At 41.2% G+C, this 18,392-nt stretch overlaps 1 protein-coding gene across 4 annotated transcripts in view; it reads right to left on the minus strand.

Annotated features, from left to right (window-relative positions):
- Nucleotides 1–18,392, minus strand: part of NOD2 (nucleotide binding oligomerization domain containing 2) — a 302,117-nt gene that overhangs the window by 201,650 nt on the left and 82,075 nt on the right. For 3 of the 4 annotated variants that reach the window (XM_069216437.1, XM_069216439.1, XM_069216440.1), the window contains exon 2: nt 1,629–2,142. The exons of the other annotated variant lie outside the window; for it this stretch is intronic. In XM_069216437.1, the coding sequence (XP_069072538.1) occupies nt 1,629–2,084 (456 nt within the window). In that variant the 5' untranslated portion in view covers nt 2,085–2,142. The remainder of the gene's footprint in view (nt 1–1,628; nt 2,143–18,392) is intronic. 4 annotated transcript variants of the gene reach the window in all.

Genomic DNA, 18,392 nt, shown 5'->3' on the forward strand with positions numbered 1-18,392 from the left:
AGAGAGAAAGAAAGCCAATTTAGTTCTTTAAATGGAGGGAGAATCTTCCTTGGCTTGGTGATTAGCAATGCGGCCACATCATGAACACATTTGATAGACGTCAATGAGAACCTTGAGAGACTAGTGAGGCATGGACTACCTCTGACAATTTGTCATGAGACGAGTGTATGGGCCATGGAGAGGACATTTCGTAGAAGGGCGGAGGGCTAGATTTTTTGCAGTAATGTACGTGTGGTTTGTACTTTTCTGTTATAAGGTCCTTAGAAGACAGAGAGCACTCAATGAGGACGCATAGAAATTTAGCAAATGATAAAAGTTGCTATGCTTAAAAGTGAAACACACTAAGTTAAGAAGCCTATGCAATCAAAGTTATTTCAACAGCACTCTATTTGGTGATGGCAATTTAGTGGATCTAGAAGAGAATGAAATAAGATAGAATTAAATAAAATGGTCCCTACATTATTTGTTTTATACAAAGTAACCTAAACGGTACTAGAATATATGAGCGAAGCAGAAACTCTACGATTTCGAACCTCAAATATGCAAGTTCTTGACAGCTGGGAACTGCGTCATTAATAAAAACTATTTTTAAATGTCCATGGTAGTTTAGTTGTAACTTCACTAATTACCTGTAACAAGAAAATTACATCGCTACCATGAATGCTGCCAGAGCTAGAGGTCAATGTGAAGAACGGATTTCGGAGTAGACCATCGACTGCACATAAATAATTCTAAGAAAGAAAGGCTTCTTAGCTCCTTTTCTTTAACTGATATATATTTCATTCACCATGTGCTAAGAACACACCTATCAAGTTAGTTTGTGTAATGCACTTTTGAATTTTGCAACTCGTGAGCAGTAATCCATCTTCACGTTCTAAATCATAAATGCAGCTTTGATAGGGACAACAAAATGGTAAAAAAGAGTTTACAGCAATTTACAAACATCCTATTGCTGTGGGTGTGTGTGTGGGGGTGTCTTTTCACTTGACATTGAACAATTAATGGCACACCGTATTAACTTTATCGTGATGTGAGAAATGTTCATATTATTTATAAAGACAGGTGGTTTACATCTGTTTCCTTAGTCCTAAGTGTGCAGTCTACACATCTGCATCAATTACACACTTCCAAGTACTAGGAAACAAACAAGTTCACGTTCTTTTTAAAGAAAACTTTCACTCCTCAACCACAAAAAATGTTATTTGCCCACGTCATTCCTTTTTACATGTTACACGAAACATACACAGATTGGTAGGTTTTACTACACTGTTAGCATAGCATGAACACCTGGCTCCTTTGTGGGTAAAGCATCTGCTCTGAGGATTGTGGTTATTATTTGCATGGCAGACGTTCTGTGGACCACCTGGAAAGGCGAGCTTTTACTCATCCCAGCCTAGCTTACGAGTGTGGAATGTAAGTGTACATTACCCCACATGCTTCCAACACTTCCTTATGCACAATCTAGCTTTGCGCATAGCAGGAACTTTACACATGCATAGTGCGCAATTAGGGGGCAACTCACAGGTGAACACAGAAAAGCTTAGTAAATCGGGCATCTGGTCCTTGAGCTTTATTATTACACACAAACAAGGGTTGTAAAGAACAGAGTAACGCCACTTGGGTCTCACCTGCTGTGAACGTGTGTATATAGGCAGCTGGACTTCATCGCATTCATATTTTGAAATGAAGTTTGCATCGAGCAAATGCTTCAACATGCCTTCTACCTGCCCGTGTATTTTTCGGACTATCAGTGGTCGATGCTTGCGCAGACATATGGACGGCTCTTGGAACTCTACATTCACTAGCTCCAGTCCCGTCGATTGATGCCTCTTTCCGACCTCTTCGAGGGCAGCTATTAGGAGTTCATACCCTTGGTCCCCCTTGGTCCAAAGAATGTCCAAAAGTGCACGTGAAAGACGCGAAACCCCATGTCCTCGAATACTCACATCCTCGTAATCTTCCCAGGTCAACACCTCCCATGACAGCAAATAATCGAGAACACTTTCAAAGTTCTCTACTGATCCCCCGGCTAGAGCCGACACTAGCTGGCTCCGGCGAGTCCTGAGAAGCTCCTGGGCACACATCCCACATCATTGTGAGCATCAGAAGAAGACAGGGAGACCAAAGATCAAGCGTCCAACCCTAGGTACAAAGGAGACAAAACATTAAACGTTGACAAATTCATCATATGTCTAACGTGGATGTCAATTTAAGGAGCAGCTCCTACCATGTGACAGCCGTTTCCTGATTTGTATGTGCAAAAAATACATCATCATCACAAAGGGAGTCAAAAGAAGCCAGATAATTTCATAAGGAGGGTTGGCAAGACCACAAAAAAGGAAGTAGATGTATATGAATTCCAGTCTGAAGGTGAACGAATCTCAAACTCTCTGTAACAGCAAAGTCTTAAGAACAAATATTGTTTTTGATGGTCACATATAGTTTACGAAAAGAGAAGACAAACTTTAGGATTATGAATAAATTTTAGCAGAGATTACAAAGAATTAAAATTAGAACGTCTGTTTACTTAATTTTGCGGTCTACGGTTCTAGTTTACAGGAAAACTATTTGGGGAAGTCTAAGTTGTCATAATTACAAGAACGCACATGAATCGTATACTTTCAATCTTATGCAGACCAGAGGCACGTGGACGGAAAACGGTGGAGAAATGTGTTACCGCAGTATTTCGAATACATGGATCACAAAAGACATCAGGAGTTCCCCTGTAATTCTGATGCGGGTAATATAAATAGTTTCCGGCCCCACTAGAGATCCACAGGAAGATTGCCATTATGGAGCATTTTACCCAGCCACTTTGATTGCTGAAAACTCCTTATATATATTGTTTCCACATTCCAAATGATGTTGCTCTTCGGGTGATGTTACATCTTAATGTATCTTCGCACCTATACTTTGTTCCCCAATTATGCTCACAGATTTTTTTTTTTTTGCCTAAATGTGTTCCTACAAAGTTTTTGCACTTTAAATGTACTTTGCACTTAAATATATTTTTCTCCTAAATATTATCAGCACTCACCAATATTTTCCACACTTCTGTTGACGCTACACCAAAGGTTATTTGCAACTAAATGTTACATTACAATCCTGCTTGCTTTGCACCAAGGGTGATTTTGCATCTAAAAGTGCTTTCACCCCTAAAAGTCAGTTGAATGACATTACAATGCATGCCTTTTCAATGCGGACCTTTACAACACATATTTTACCAAACAAATATACAGACTAACATTAAAAAGACTTTAACTACACACGTCTTTACCACACATTTGTTTTTTACCGCACAATTTTATTTTTACATTAAACATTTTTTTTTATAAATAGCTGTTAAATATAACTATGAAATACAAAATAAAATGTATCACAATCATGAGGTAAAACAAGATTTCACCATCCAAGTTGGCGGACAATAAGAAAAGAGTAGAAGATCAAAAAAATTCTAAAAAAAGAGATGTTAATGATAAATATTTTTTTAATCGGACTATCAGGAAAAAAAAGATCATCTGCACTCAAAATTCAATATAAAACGCAATGTCTACCATTTTGTGCCCAATGGTATGCAAGCCTCTGAGCTGACCAAAAGCTTTTCCACAATGCCACCAGAACAGAGACAACACTCACCTACGTGCAGAAGTATATTACATTGTTTGAAACGGAGTTACTGTTGGTTTCATTTTTTTGGAGAGGTGAGAATTCATTATGTCACATAACAAAATTACACTTATTATGGAGCAACATATCAAATGAAAAAAAGAAGACTAATTATAGAAAGAACCATCACACATAACCTCAGCCAGTACATCAGGGGCATGTCCGTATTGGACTGTTTTGGCATCAGGGGTAATGTGGGTCTTGTATTTGGCTTATTAATACAAAGGCTTAATGCCAAAATGGTTTAAGGAACCTACAAGTTGCGAAGATGTGTACAGTATCTGCCTCCAGTTCCTCGCACTGAAAACAAGCCGATAAATCAATCCCAAAATACCCACTTCTTAAACTTACATGGTGTGTAATACAGATCATTCAGGAGTTTAAAGGAATGGACTTTGAGCGTTAAGAGAATCTTAACTCTAGTGAGATAGTCAAGATGGGTTAATGCACCACATGCAGAGATTATCTGCAATTTACTGGTCCCAGGTTGCAATCATCCCCCTTTATAAAAGTGGGTTAATGCACATACTGCATGGATCTTTGTTACCTTTATATCACAAGTACCTTTTCTACTAAAGTAGCACTATTCCAGCACTCCGCTCCCAGTAGGAGCTTTGTATCAGTGTGAAGGGGTTAAAATGAGCACACTTAAAAAATAAATAAAATGTACTAAATTGCATTATTTCACACCCAAGAACATCTCAACCTTCAAACTCAAGGCATGTTTTTGCTATTACAGAAGGCTATGAACTGGTCTTTGGTGGTTTAGGTGAGATATAGATAGTAAGTAGGATAATTGGATTTCTCTAAAGGACAAGTAGATTTCTGAATCATTTTGCTCTTTGAGCAAGCAGATTTTTAAAAATAATTCCACATCCCTGGGATAGAATCAGGTCCAGCTGCTCTGCTGCTCACAAGTTGTATAATAGCCATTTCAACCTCTTCCCTAAATGCCATAACATCTCGTGCAGCTTTTTGACCCCCTGCAACCTGATTCAGCTCTGTAGCCTGCAAGTATAAATCAACCCTATCCTTAGCGGCTAGGCATTCTTCTTTGTAGAACTCAAGAGTAGAAGTGATGAAAAACTAATAGTATCTCAGGGGTACTTGTCCACCATATCCCAGCGTCTCTAATACCCCAAATCAGATTGTTAATAACCTTATACTTCAGTTGGAACGGCAGTACCTGCCCGATCTCCTCAGAATTCTCAAAACACAGGAGTTGACTCGCTCGATATTTAGTGCACGCCCTATACCAGATCCGCTTTTTAAGCTGCAACTGCAGGAGGGTCAACTGGGGAAAGAGCTGTAGAGCTGTCTCTGTGTGATATGGAGACCTTTGACAAAATTAATATTCCATCTCCAGTAGAACAAGCCTTTTCCGTAATCGAGCCTTTGTGGGCTGTTCTTTGCTGGCAGCACAAATAATAAAGCTGGTTGTCTGACCCTGTATAAAGGCCTTTAAGGCATCCCAGACTATAATTAAATGAGCTCTCCCCGTATTTAAAGAGAGAAATTCTCTCAGACCTGAAGCCATAAAGTTAATATACTGAGGGCCCAGCAGCAAAGTACAATCAGATGTCCATCTGCATTAAGATGAAGGGTTAGACATATAGCTAAAATTGATGAAGAGTGACAGAGGATTATGATCTGAAACAATCTGTGGGTTTAATTTGATGGTTTCTGCTCACAACAGACTATGAGTAACAAAAACATATCCAATTGGGTTGATGTACCATGAGGAGTACAGTAGAAAGTAAATCTCGACTCAATACCCCAGCAGGCAAGCCAACTATCAGACAGTGCATACATTGCAATAATGTGTTTGACAGCTGCCTGAGACTTGGATGGATGGCAGGGAGCCAGCGCAGGGGCATCGAGAGTAGAATTTCTTGCCTGTGACACACTCAGCCTGGGCAGACAACGGGTGGGGGGTGGACTACGAAGGAAGGGCAAACCAGGAGAAAGAGGATATCTGGCTACGACTTGGGTATCCTCCCTGCAGCAAAAGCAGCAGCCCAGGGCACCCAAGGAGCCAGAGGAGCCCAAAGAGCCCAAGTAGCCCATGGTGCCTGACAAATTAGGCCCTGGGACTGGTTTACAGCGTCCCGTAGTGATCTTGGGGCCCAGGTAGCATCAGAAGGAGAGTGAGCAGAGCCAGTAGAGCAGTGGCACAAATGCAAGAAAGTCAGCGCAAGCTGAGGCCCTGAAGAAGGACAGTGAGCTACAAGGGGGAGGAGGTTGGGGGGGGGGAACCAGGGGCCAGCTCACAGACAGGAGGCCTGCTCTGCCATCTGTGACACAGACCCATAAGGTATGCACACTGCCTAACGTATCTACAGAGGACCAAGCTGTTTTCTCTGCAAAAATAACTATGATTGACGTCTTTGGTATTAAGGGAGGTGGTGACTCCTGAACCTTCAGAACCTCCGGTGTCACCCTCCACTGTCACTATCTTTCTATCTCCGATGCCAGAGGCGCATACAGCTGTTAGTACATATGATCAGACTCAGGGTGGGGAGGCTGTGAACCAAGTGAGTGATTCTAATCAGATACACTCTATTTCGCTGGAGGTTACAGATACCTCACTCAACGTCTGCCCCTGGAACTATCTATGGTAGTGGAATGGCTGTGAGTGACCATATCTCTAGTGAAGTAAACTAAGCACATGAAACCCACGAGGCTTTAGAGGCCTTCTCACTATCTGACTTTTCTGAGACGGGATGTCTGACTACATCCAATGATGGTTCAAATGATGATGATGGTTGGGAGTGCCAGGTACCATCTAGAGGTCAGTCAGCTTTTGTCAATGGAGGAGCCAGAAAACACAATGCAGCACAGTCTTCTATCTCATCAAGTGTCATCTCGGAGCACACTTTGATCCCTGCGTGGTGCTGGGGATTTCAGTGAGGATGAGATGCTGTGCTATCTAGACAGCACAGAATTAACCCCCACCAATACAACTGTGCAAGAGGTACCCTCCAAGGCACCCCAGTGGGCTATACATACAGGCAATGCAAAGGACAAAAAACTTCCCCCAGGGGATCAGTCACTGAATTCTCAATGGGGTGGGGAATTAAGGCAATCGTAGCAGCTGACATTGGTTAACGGTGATGCTCCCTCACATCTATATGTAAGTTATTGCTAATACACAGGAAGGACTACAAAAATGACTCGTTGGCCATGAAGACATCCCATCTGAAGAAGCAGGTTGTATTAAGAAAATGATCTAAAAATATGGATATCCTTCATGAACACAATGAGATAGAGAGCCAGTCAGATGGCATCTACACAGGGTATCAAAGAACAAATGCAGCACCACAATGGTAAACCACAGTCTATGTCGCAGAAACTCGAGGATGTTGAAAATCGAATGATGCATAATAATCTTCAGGTGCTGGGAATACCAGAGGGGAATGAGGGGGCTGACCCCAGAAGATATATATTTAATTTATCTGTTCCAACAGGCCTTTCCCCAACTCAGAGACTGGGGCTTAGACTGCCAAGTATTACGGGTGCATAGGCTCCCCTTCAACAAACCTAAACAAGGTTGTGCTGCCAGTTATCCCAGGGTTATTCTAATTCATATTGGAAATTTTATGTTTCAGCAGCATATCCATCAGTTGGCCTGCCCATAATAAACCAGATTACTTTTTTGTATGGTCTGATTTTGGCTGCAAGACGGTGGAGCATCGGTAGCGACAGGGGGAGACCGCTCCCTCCTTCCTCAAACTTGGGTTATGGTCTCATTGTTGGAGCCTGCAAAATAGAGGATTATACTTCAAGGCCAAACAACGTATTGTCACAATCATGAGAAAATGCAGAATCTGCTGAAGCCAAAGGGGAATCTAAAGCTTAACAATCTCAAGATTGGGATCTCAACTCTGACTTTCTCATACCTCTTATATCTGATTAGTGAGTATTAGAGCCCCTGCAAACTCTTCTAAACACTTTTGGACATGTTAAGTTCTTAGCGAGAATCAGCTTAATTTGTCACTGCAGTTTATCTTTTTTCTTTCTTTATTTCCACTATATTTATGAGTTATGACTATTTTTATAACAACCTTGTTTCTCTGTTTTCTTTTTAGGTTGGCAGGGGTGTTTTGTTTTTGTCTTTTTTTTCTCTCTCTCTGGTTCAGTCATTCCCCAGATCCTCCTTGGAGTACCCCTGGGGAGTTGGGAGGGGCTTGAACTCAGCCAAGACACCAATTATGTTTTTTGGGGTGTGGTCACATACTTAGGGCTAACACAGAGCTTCACTCACTAAGCAGACAGACATGGGTTTGGGGGGGTGCAATCAGGGATTGGGGGCAGGTTGGGAGGGTCTGGAAATGGGAAAAGGAGTGGGGGAGAAGTGTTTGATGAGTTGGGGTGGTTTCGGGTGAGGTTGTTGAGGTCTGGGGAGATGCACACAGGCTAATTCAGTTAAATAGAGGAGTAATAACACAGACAGCAATGAGCTGGAACCATCATTTCATGCATAAGAACAAGACTCCATCAATCAATAGATGATACTATGTATGGTCGCAACCTAGGTTTGCAAATTCTTTGCTGAAATATTAATGGTATGTGCTTGAACACCAAAGTGAGATAATATTATCAAAGGGGAAACGATGGGTGGCCAACAGGGTTGCACTTTGTAGGTCTGGAAGATGGTTAATTGCACATATAGGTAATTATGGTATATCATTAACTGTTTGTGGTCTATGCCTCCAACACAGATGATCCAGCCTTGTTTCATTTTTACTAGGGGAACTTTGTACATGGGCTGATCCAACAGTTATGTGCATGGACTTTAACCTAGTTTTGGAGCCAGACATAGATTCCAAGTCCTCTCCAGAGGCTACCCAGGAACAGATGTCCAAGTCTCGGGCATCTCTCAGATTGTTGAAACAGGGTTATTGTTTGAGGGGATGAAACAGGCTACAATCACAATCCTTATCAGTGTGAACCACAAACGTATCTCAATTAACCTGTGCCTAACATGTTAGCTTAGCACAAAAGCAGTCCAGCTTTACTTTGGTGCAAATAAGAGTAAAATATTTATGCAGCACACAAACAGTAATAAAGTAAAAATACAACAACATATCACACACCAATTTAGAACAACAGTAAACTTTAATAAATAAAATGAGATTAAAAGTATAAAAATTGAACCAGTAGAACCAGACAAATGCAATTATAAAGGTTTAGCTGAAAGTTGCGCCAAAGGATGCAAAGTGCCAAATGTGTCCCGCTGTACAGGGACAAAGTCACAAGTTCAGGCCGACAGAGATGGAGTGCAGGCTGGGCACAGGATGAAGTTTGTCCTGCTGACTATTGTACCTTATGTCTTTGGTGCGAGGTCTGCATGGAGTTGCTTTGCGAAGCTACGTGTTGTCAGACATTGGTTCCGATGAGGCTGTGCAACGAGGCTTCGCCTTGCTCTGTGTCCTATCTGATGAGGCTTCACAGTGCTTTGCATCTCTCAGGACCAGTTCCAATGAAGCTTGCAGTGTGCATTGAGGCTTTGTTGGGCTTTGCATCGGATCTGATGGACCCTTCAGTTAGGCCAAGTGGTGTTCTCTCTGATAGCAGCCAAGAGTTAAGGATCTTGGGAGGTACCCTCTTGGGGATCAGGAACACATTCTAGCAGAGTGCAGAAGAGCTTCAGGAGATCCAGTTGGAGGTCCAAGCAGGTCCAGTACATCAGGTCAACTGGGGAGTTGCAGTGAGGATTCTGGAGCTTGTTGTGTCCTTGTACGTCAGATCAGGCCAGCTACCTGACCCTTGGAGTAACTTTGGTAGTCCTTAGTTGAAGGAGATGGCCCTCTCTCCTTCAAGCGAGGCCTCAAGCAGCAGTGCAGTCCTCTGAAGAACTAAGCAGGCCTAAAGCAGCATGGCATTCATCTGAAGTACAAGGCAGCCCTTTTGAAGTATTACCCTGATCCAGGAGTGTAATGAAGCGTTGATCTGAGGGTCCAATATTTAAACTTGGTGCCAGTCTTTGAAGTGGGAGAACATTATAGGCCTTTCTCCATCTGGAACTGTTCCCCTGTCCGAGGCACCAAGAGGTCTGGGGTGATAAAATACTAGAGTAACATTCTCTGTAAGAGTGCTGGAAGCAGTCCTTTGAAATAGAACTGGGACAGGGAACAGCTCTGCCCCCTCCTACCTGGAAAGCTGACCCATGCTTCCAACACCTAGTCCCCTTTGTCTCATTGTCCAAGAGGAATAAACAGAGGCCGACGTCCAAATACACCTAGTTGTGTGACACAGATTACATGCAGTAAATGGTTAGGACAAGAAAATTACAACTTTCTAAAAGTGGCATTTTCAGAATTGTGATTTAAAATCCGACATTATCATTAAAACGGGTTGTAAATTAAAATTCGTTTGAGAACAAACTTGACATTTCTATCTGTTCTCAATCAAAAGCTAGCACTAATTAACTGTAATAAGGTAACACAATATTATTCTATGGGAGAGGTAGAACTTACAGTAGTTAAAAACAAATTTAAAGAGTTTTTCACTACCAGGACACAAAAAAAACTTAAAAACACATGTCTTGCTTTTGCACCTTGTCCTATGGGCGGTTTAGATCCTACCCTAAGGGTGACATATATGTTTTAAAAAGGAAAGTTTGGGCCTGGCAGAAGGTTTGGTTTTGCAGGTTGTTACAGGTGGCTTAAAACTGCACTTACAGGCTGTAGTGGCTGGCCTGGACATGTTTTAAAAGGCTACTTTCATGGGTGAAACAATGAGGGCTGCAGGCCCACTAGTAGCATTTAAGTTACAGGCTCTGGGTACATGTTGTACCACATTATCAAGGTCTTATAAGTAACCTAAATGTGCCAATTGGGTGTAAGCCTTATTCAAGGAGTGAGGACAGGCACTTTAGCACTGATTAGCAGATGGAGTGCTATTGCCAACAAAAGTGAATTTCAGCAAACAGGAGGGCAAAAGGCAAAATGTTTGGGGAAAGACTGCACCAAAGGCTGTCAGGTCTTACATACATGTAATGCCAATAGCTAAAAAAAAAAAAAAGAAAAAAAAAAGAAATAAAAAAAAGAAAAGAAGAATTGCTTTTTAAAACTACAAACATTTTAACATTTGAAAATCTACTAAAATGTTTTTACAAAAAAAAGGCAGGTTTCTGAAATCCCAAACATAATATGCATCCTTTTCAAGCATGTAAACAACTTTTATACATTTGCATAATTTAACTTTTAGATAATTGACAGAAATTCAAAAATAAAATCCAGCAGATTATAATTCTGTAACACAATATTGTCTATAAAAAAAAACCCCGATTAAAAGGTAAGTTATTGAAAAACAAATTGGTAAACATTTTTAACAAATAACTAAATATTTTTTATCACAGATTTGCAAAACACCAGCTAACAATTTATTTTTAAAACCACAGAAAAAAATAAAGTGGAAATATTTTTTCAGGAACCAATAGTGACATTCAACATCAAGAAACTTAATATTTATTTGTTTTCTTTTCTCTACCAGAGACATCCTTCCGAGACAAACCAGCTACATGGATATCCGGAAGCTTGGTACTGTTTTCTGGTAATAGGTAACACAGAGTATGTGAATGCACCATGATCCAGGCCCGTTTCAGGTTAATGCTGTCTTGTTATACCAGGAGGGTTGCACCAAGCACTACCCTCATGGTGGTAGAGGGCTACTGCCATTACTTGGCATTAAGTAACGTGGCCGGGATGGTGGCTCGTTATGTGTTTAGTTCTGATCAGTAGTGTGAACATATCTTTTTACCTGTGTCCTCTTGAGACAAATAAGAAAAAACAACTAAAAGCTGAATTAAACACCCACTTGAAACGAAAGAAAAATATAAAATCTTTCACCAATAAACAAGCAATAACCATAAAAATCTCTAAACAGGAGAATAACCAAAATTGCAATACAGACATTTCGAACAATTATATCCTCTTAGTTTCTAAACAGGAAAATAACAATATTTTTTCCCAAAAGGAGGCGAAAGGGTGCCAAAGAATAAATTGTATAAATACAGATCATCATAATTAATTTTAAACATTTTTAAATTTCAGAAATCTAAATCATGGAATACTTGCCAAAGCAGAACAGGTTTTTAGCAAACAGGCTATTAAATAAAACATGGTGGGTATATAAGGTGAGACTTTTTGAGCCCAAGAATCAATGGAGGTGTGTGGACTACTACTCAACTTGTTACACTAGGTTTGGTGAGAAGACAACAGACCACAACCACTTTGGCTCTGCAACAAAGAAGGAAATTAGAGAGAATGTCTAACACATTAAGAGGCTTAGTGCCACCTCCAATAAACCCTGTGGCTCAGTAGTAAGAAAGGCAGCACAAAACATGCCCATGCACACTGCTAGCAATATGCCAACATTCCCCAATTGGAGAAGAATGGTACAAAGACAAAAACAGGTCAGTAATGTAGAACTAACACAACCTATAACATATAGTGACAAAACAGTTACCCCAGGACTAACTGAGTCTTTAACCATAAACCTTTGTTTCTGTATGATAAAAGACCATCAAAAAAGACTACTAATCTTTTCTACTCTACAGTTGCCTTTAAAATAGCAAACTCTGGAAGATAGATATGAAGTTTAAAGCAAAACCCCATGCATTTTCTCAGATTTATACTATTCAGTCTAATGTGAATAACACAGTAGTACCAATGGTGTATAATCTGCTGCGCAACAAATATTCCTCAACATTCATTGCATTTTTATCAGTTACAAAAACAATGAACAAAAGTCCTAGAAAAATAGTTGACTTTGAATTGCAATAGTATAAAAAAAAAATCAAAAAATAAAAAATAAAAAAAAAATAAAAATACCCAAATTCAAGAAGTTTTTATTTTCATTAACTCAAGCATATTAAAAAACAAACAAAAAAAAAAAAAACATCTTTAGCTGAAGAATACATTTCAACTACTAAACTTCAATTTGAGCTTTGTATACTAACAGCAATATATTTTGTAACCCCTGAAGTGCCCTTGTCACGGCACTTGAGCATTAGGTTGCATTAGTTTGGACTGTTTGTCCTACTTGCCAGGGATGGTAAGAGACAAAAAGGTTTTGTAGATCCTGCTCCACTTGCCAAGTAAATGTTAAGTCAGGAGGGACGATTAAAGGTACATTGGTACCGCCACCAGTTGTGGGTGCTATATGTGAGTGGCTGGGAATAGACAATATTGGTCCATTCACCCCTCAGAGTCAAGCAACCAGTATATTTTGGTTGTGGTGGATCATACCACCAGGTACCGGTGGCGAAACCTCTGAGGAGCACAATTGCAAAGGTGGTAATGAGGGCTTCCCTGGGAATATTTCCTAGAGTCAGATTTCCAAACACAGTGATGTCTGACCAGGGAACAACCTTTATCATCTCATACATGAGAAGTGCGAGCAAGGTGGTATGACCAATCAATTCTTTATGACGTACCACCCACAAACCAATGGTTAGGTGGAGCGGTTCAACAAGTCATTCAAGAGTATGATGGGAACTCAGCCAGAGAACCTAAGAAGGAAGTGAGATCTCCGGTTATATGTCTTGTTCCCCTACAGAGAGATTCTGCAGAAGGTAGTAGGGTTTAGTCCCTTTGAGCTTCACCCGGTGCAGGGTCCACTCATGTAAGTGAGAGAAGGATGAGAAAGAACATCAGTCTCCACAGAAGGCTGGTCTGGACTATCTGATTGGTCTTAGGAAGCTGATGATGCAATACATAATTCAGGTGAAGGAAAACCTTTCAGGAAAGATAAGCACTCATGAAGGACTGGTATCACCAGAAATCTACACTACTGACAGCTCATTATTTAAAAATTGATGAGAACAGAGAACTCAATTCATACAAAATAACAAATATATTCAGGCAGACATAGTAATCATGGTATAATGAATAATGACATGAATTCATGTGCACTAAAATGTTTACATTCATATCTTAATATCCAACATATACAATTCATAAAGGGGGTAATACCTAATAGAAAACAACATGATACCTGTAAGACCCTGGACATAACTGAACACCCCATCCTAACAATTAGTAGCTGGTAGCAAGCAATGTAGATCCTTATTGGACAACCAAGAGCCATTGTGAAATATGGCATCTGAAGACATTTCATGTAAATTCACAGAAAACATTCCACATATTCATAGATTATGTAAAGAAAACCAGGAGTCATGTGGCTTGCCACTCACCTACATATAACTTGTAAGTTCAGAGGAATTGCATATCATTGCCAGATCCGGGCTATTAAAAATATTTACCACTTCTTAGACAGCACACTAATAATTACCAATTGCTATCTAGCACATCATTCACCATCGTAGTCTTTTGGGTTAAATTGTCAAGGTCCCCAACCATCCATGTCTTCACCTTCAGTGCCAGACACGATAGTAGTTGCGGCACTACTCTTTCACATGTAGCTGACAATAAGGGTGCCATCAGCTGTATATTTTCAGGAAATCAGATGCCTTGATCCCATTCTGGGATTGTAGGGAAAGATGCGATTGCTTAGTTGAGGCCCTACGCTTTCACATGTAGCTGACAATAAGGGTGCCATCAGCCATACATATTTTAGGAAATTAGATGCCCTTTAATTCTGGGTTTGGAGAGAAAGAGAGAGTGAGGGTAGGAGAGGGTCCCCAACTTCCCCAACCACCTTTTCCACTTCAGCAATAAAGATAAAGGTGCACAGGTATGGATTGGAAGATAAAGGAGAAACCTGCCACTCTCTCCTGAGGCTGAGTTTTACGTTGTTGCACTAATTGATGGGAGAGTATGGCAACAAAGTAATAATACATAATTAGGAAGTTGATCAAGCATTAGCAAAGAAGACAGATCTGGTCATCGGAAACCTGGTAAATTTAATTTATTTAAATTGTATTGCCGGCATGTGTCAGAACATTAAAAAAAAAAAAAAAAAAAAAAAAAAAAAAAAAACACAGGCCGCCTAAATGTAGCAGTCATATGTTTGCAATAAAAAATAAATTGGAGTTTAAAAAAAACAAACAAAAAAAAAAAAAACACACTAACCATCCATATAATTTTACTTTAACTGCAATGGTTCTTCTCATCGGGCAGACATACATATCACAGGTTTAGATATAATTTTTAAGCCTCACCCAGACAGTGCATGCGCTCCCTCTTTGAGACATTTTGTGTCCTATCAGTGGGTTTGGAAACTGTTCACTACTTACCACAGGTTGGCTTCATGGTCTCTCCTTTGCTTGCTTCCGATAGGTCATCTGGTATTGTCTCCCTTCCTCTGTGTGTGATTATTCCTTCCCTGGAGCATGGCTCCATTACTTGTGTCCTTCCAATGCCCATTTTTGTAGGCACTTCTTTATAGGTCAAGCATGCAAGTGCTCTGGCCTGTTGTAATCTATCTGTGAGCTTTTAACCACACCCACTGCATGCCCATCACCATCACTCGTTCATGGGCTTGCCTTTCAAAATTCCTTTATATCAACAGTAAATGCTTTACATTTGTCCCTGCTTGGGGCGGTTTTGTTACTGCCCTGGCCATCATCTTGTTACAGGGATAATTGCACTTTTGCCAATACATCACTGCTAGCGAACCTTTTTCCTTTAGTCTCTCTCATCATGCTCATGGAAGCCCTGGCACTTTGAATCTGTTTGCGTATGTTAACTGTTTTATTTTTCATTTTCAATTTATGTGGCAAGGTAAGTTCAGTTAGGAATTTACAAGCAAACACAAGACACATGCTTGTTTCTATGGGCTTAAGCACTAAACCCAAGAGCAGAGTTTTCAGCAAACTCCTCATGTACCTCTTTCCTTTTTATGTATTCCCTCCACTGTGGTACCTTTTTCCATTCACCTTCTGTTGATGTCTTTCTGTTGCTTAATCCAGCCCCTCCATCATGCCCTCAGTTAGTCCATGTGCTTACTCCCAGCCTTTCTTTAGCTTCTTTGTGATTCCCCCAGCCTCCCCCTCCCATCCACCGCTGTCCGAGTTGCCAACCTCCCTCTATAATAAACAAAAATAGAGCTATGATGGTCCCAGTGCTGGCCGTATCATAGCACTTCATTATTCTAGCAATGATGGCTTAGATGCCTTTATAGCCCCGCCTCTGGCTCATAAAGTCATCTGTGGCTGTAATTACAAGTTCCAAGCTCTAAAGTGGAGAGAAGAAACTCACCTTCAAGCAGCAGGCCTGCCACTAAAACAATATCTTCTTAAACAGCCTTCCAATCTCTGCACAGTGTCTGCCTAACTGCTGTCACCAGTGGACGTTATTTGCTGACAAATGTTGCAAAATCAAATTTGCAAGATCAACTAAACAAGACTATGCAAGACCTTTTGTCTTTGCATGAGTAAATGTAAAAAATAAAAAACTAAACAAAAAAAAGAACAATGAAACTGTCGGGGCTATCAGTGTGTGTGTTTTTTTTTTTTTTTTTTTACTTTCTAACAATACAATGATTGCTACACAACAGATGGCTTCAAATTATTGCAAAAGCCAAACACTAGAGCTATTTGTTTTCGTCAATTTCTTGCCATGTTGTACAGCAGCATGGTTGAAAGTATTTGTATTTTTTTTATTTTCACATTCAGTTATGCTACAATGGCCATGCTCCTGTACAACGTTGCCAAAAAAAACCAAAAAAAAACACACAACTTCAATAGGTCTTGCATAGACGAGACTGTCTGGCTTTGCCAATGCTTGTTAGTTTTACTGCACTTCATACGAAAATATAATTCATACTGGCTCAAAGAAAAAATTACTGTTATCTTTGAATTACTGAACGTGAAGACATAATTTAAACAAACAAGGATGGCTAACAAAAATTAAAAGGACAAGGAACAAGGAAAAGGAAAAGGAAAAAAAAGCAAAGGAAATTATTTGGCCACCAGTGCTCTGGCACCAAAGTGCACTTACTTAGGCAGATGCACTAGTAGTAAGGTAACGTGGTCTGACCTATAGCTCCATGCAGTATGGTATAGTGGATGGATGTTCTGAAATAAAACAAGAAAAAAAAAAAAGCTGCAAGAAACAATGGTCCCGAGATGCATGGAGCTCGCCAAAACACATGTAGCTCGCCTTGCTCGGCCTACAATAGGAGAGGACTGGTGCCAGCTCTGTGCTGCGGTGACTTAAGCTTTCCTGATAAACTGGATTTACAACGTCTACATCCTCCCTTTACGAAAAAAACGTTTTCAGATATTTTTATAGCATATTTGAGCTGTGAATGTATGTCTGGTAAAAACACCCTGTCGATAGGTCACAAAACAGAAAGTACAGCTATCAAAATAGCTTGTATTGTGTACAAATCACACCAAGCATTGGTAAATTCACTAGTTCTTGCCCATACAAGAGCTATTGGTTTTGACAATGTGTTTTTGCCATATTGTACATCGGTGTGGCTGCTGTTCTGACTTCAAACGGGGCAGATTGTTTTGGCTTCCAGCGGGGCAGATTATTTTGGCTTCGAGCGGGGTAGATTGTTTTGCGTTTGAGAGGGGCAGATTGTTTTGTGTTTGAGAGGGGCAGATTGTTTTGCGTTTGAGAGGGGCAGATTGTTTTGGGTTCGAATGGGGCAGATTGTTTTGGGTTCGAATGGGGCAGATTGTTTTGGGTTCGAATGGGGCAGATTGTTTTGGGTTCGAATGGGGCAGATTGTTTTGGGTTCGAATGGGGCAGATTGTTTTGTATTAGAGTGGGGTGGATTGGAGTGGGGCAGATTGTTGTGGATGGGAGTGAGGCAGAGTGGAGTGGATTGGGGTGGGTAGATGGTTCTGGATTGGAGTGAGGCAGAGTGGAGTGGATTGGGGTGGGTAGATGGTTCTGGATTGGAGAGGGGCAAATTGTTTTGGATAGGAGTGGGGCAGCTTGTATTGAAGTGGGGCAGACTGGAGTGGGGTGGATTAAAGTGGGCAGATTGTTTTTAATTGAAGTGGAGCAGATTGCGGTAGAGCGGATTAAGTAGGGCAGATTGGGATAGGCCAATTGTTTTGGACTGTAGTGGAGAGGATTGGAGAAGGGCAGATTGAAGTGTGGCAAATTGCTTTGGATTTGAGTGGGGCAGGTTGTTAAGGATTGGAGCGGGGCAGGTTGTTATGGATTGGAGCGGGGCAGGTTGTTATGGATTGGAGCGGGGCAGGTTGTTATGGATTGGAGCGGGGCAGGTTGTTATGGATTGGAGCGGGGCAGGTTGTTATGGATTGGAGCGGGGCAGGTTGTTATGGATTGGAGCGGGGCAGGTTGTTATGGATTGGAGCGGGGCAGGTTGTTATGGATTGGAGCGGGGCAGGTTGTTATGGATTGGAGCGGGGCAGGTTGTTATGGATTGGAGCGGGGCAGGTTGTTATGGATTGGAGCGGGGCAGGTTGTTATGGATTGGAGCGGGGCAGGTTGTTATGGATTGGAGCGGGGCAGGTTGTTATGGATTGGAGAGGGGCAGGTTGTTATGGATTGGAGCGGGGCAGGTTGTTATGGATTGGAGCGGGGCAGGTTGTTATGGATTGGAGCGGGGCAGGTTGTTATGGATTGGAGCGGGGCAGGTTGTTATGGATTGGAGCGGGGCAGGTTGTTATGGATTGGAGCGGGCAGGTTGTTATGGATTGGAGCGGGCAGGTTGTTATGGATTGGAGCGGGGCAGGTTGTTATGGATTGGAGCGGGGCAGGTTGTTATGGATTGGAGCGGGGCAGGTTGTTATGGATTGGAGCGGGGCAGGTTGTTATGGATTGGAGCGGGCA

The sequence above is a fragment of the Pleurodeles waltl genome, chromosome 12 (assembly GCF_031143425.1).
Source record: "Pleurodeles waltl isolate 20211129_DDA chromosome 12, aPleWal1.hap1.20221129, whole genome shotgun sequence".
In the NCBI taxonomy this organism is placed as follows: Eukaryota; Metazoa; Chordata; class Amphibia; order Caudata; family Salamandridae; genus Pleurodeles; species Pleurodeles waltl.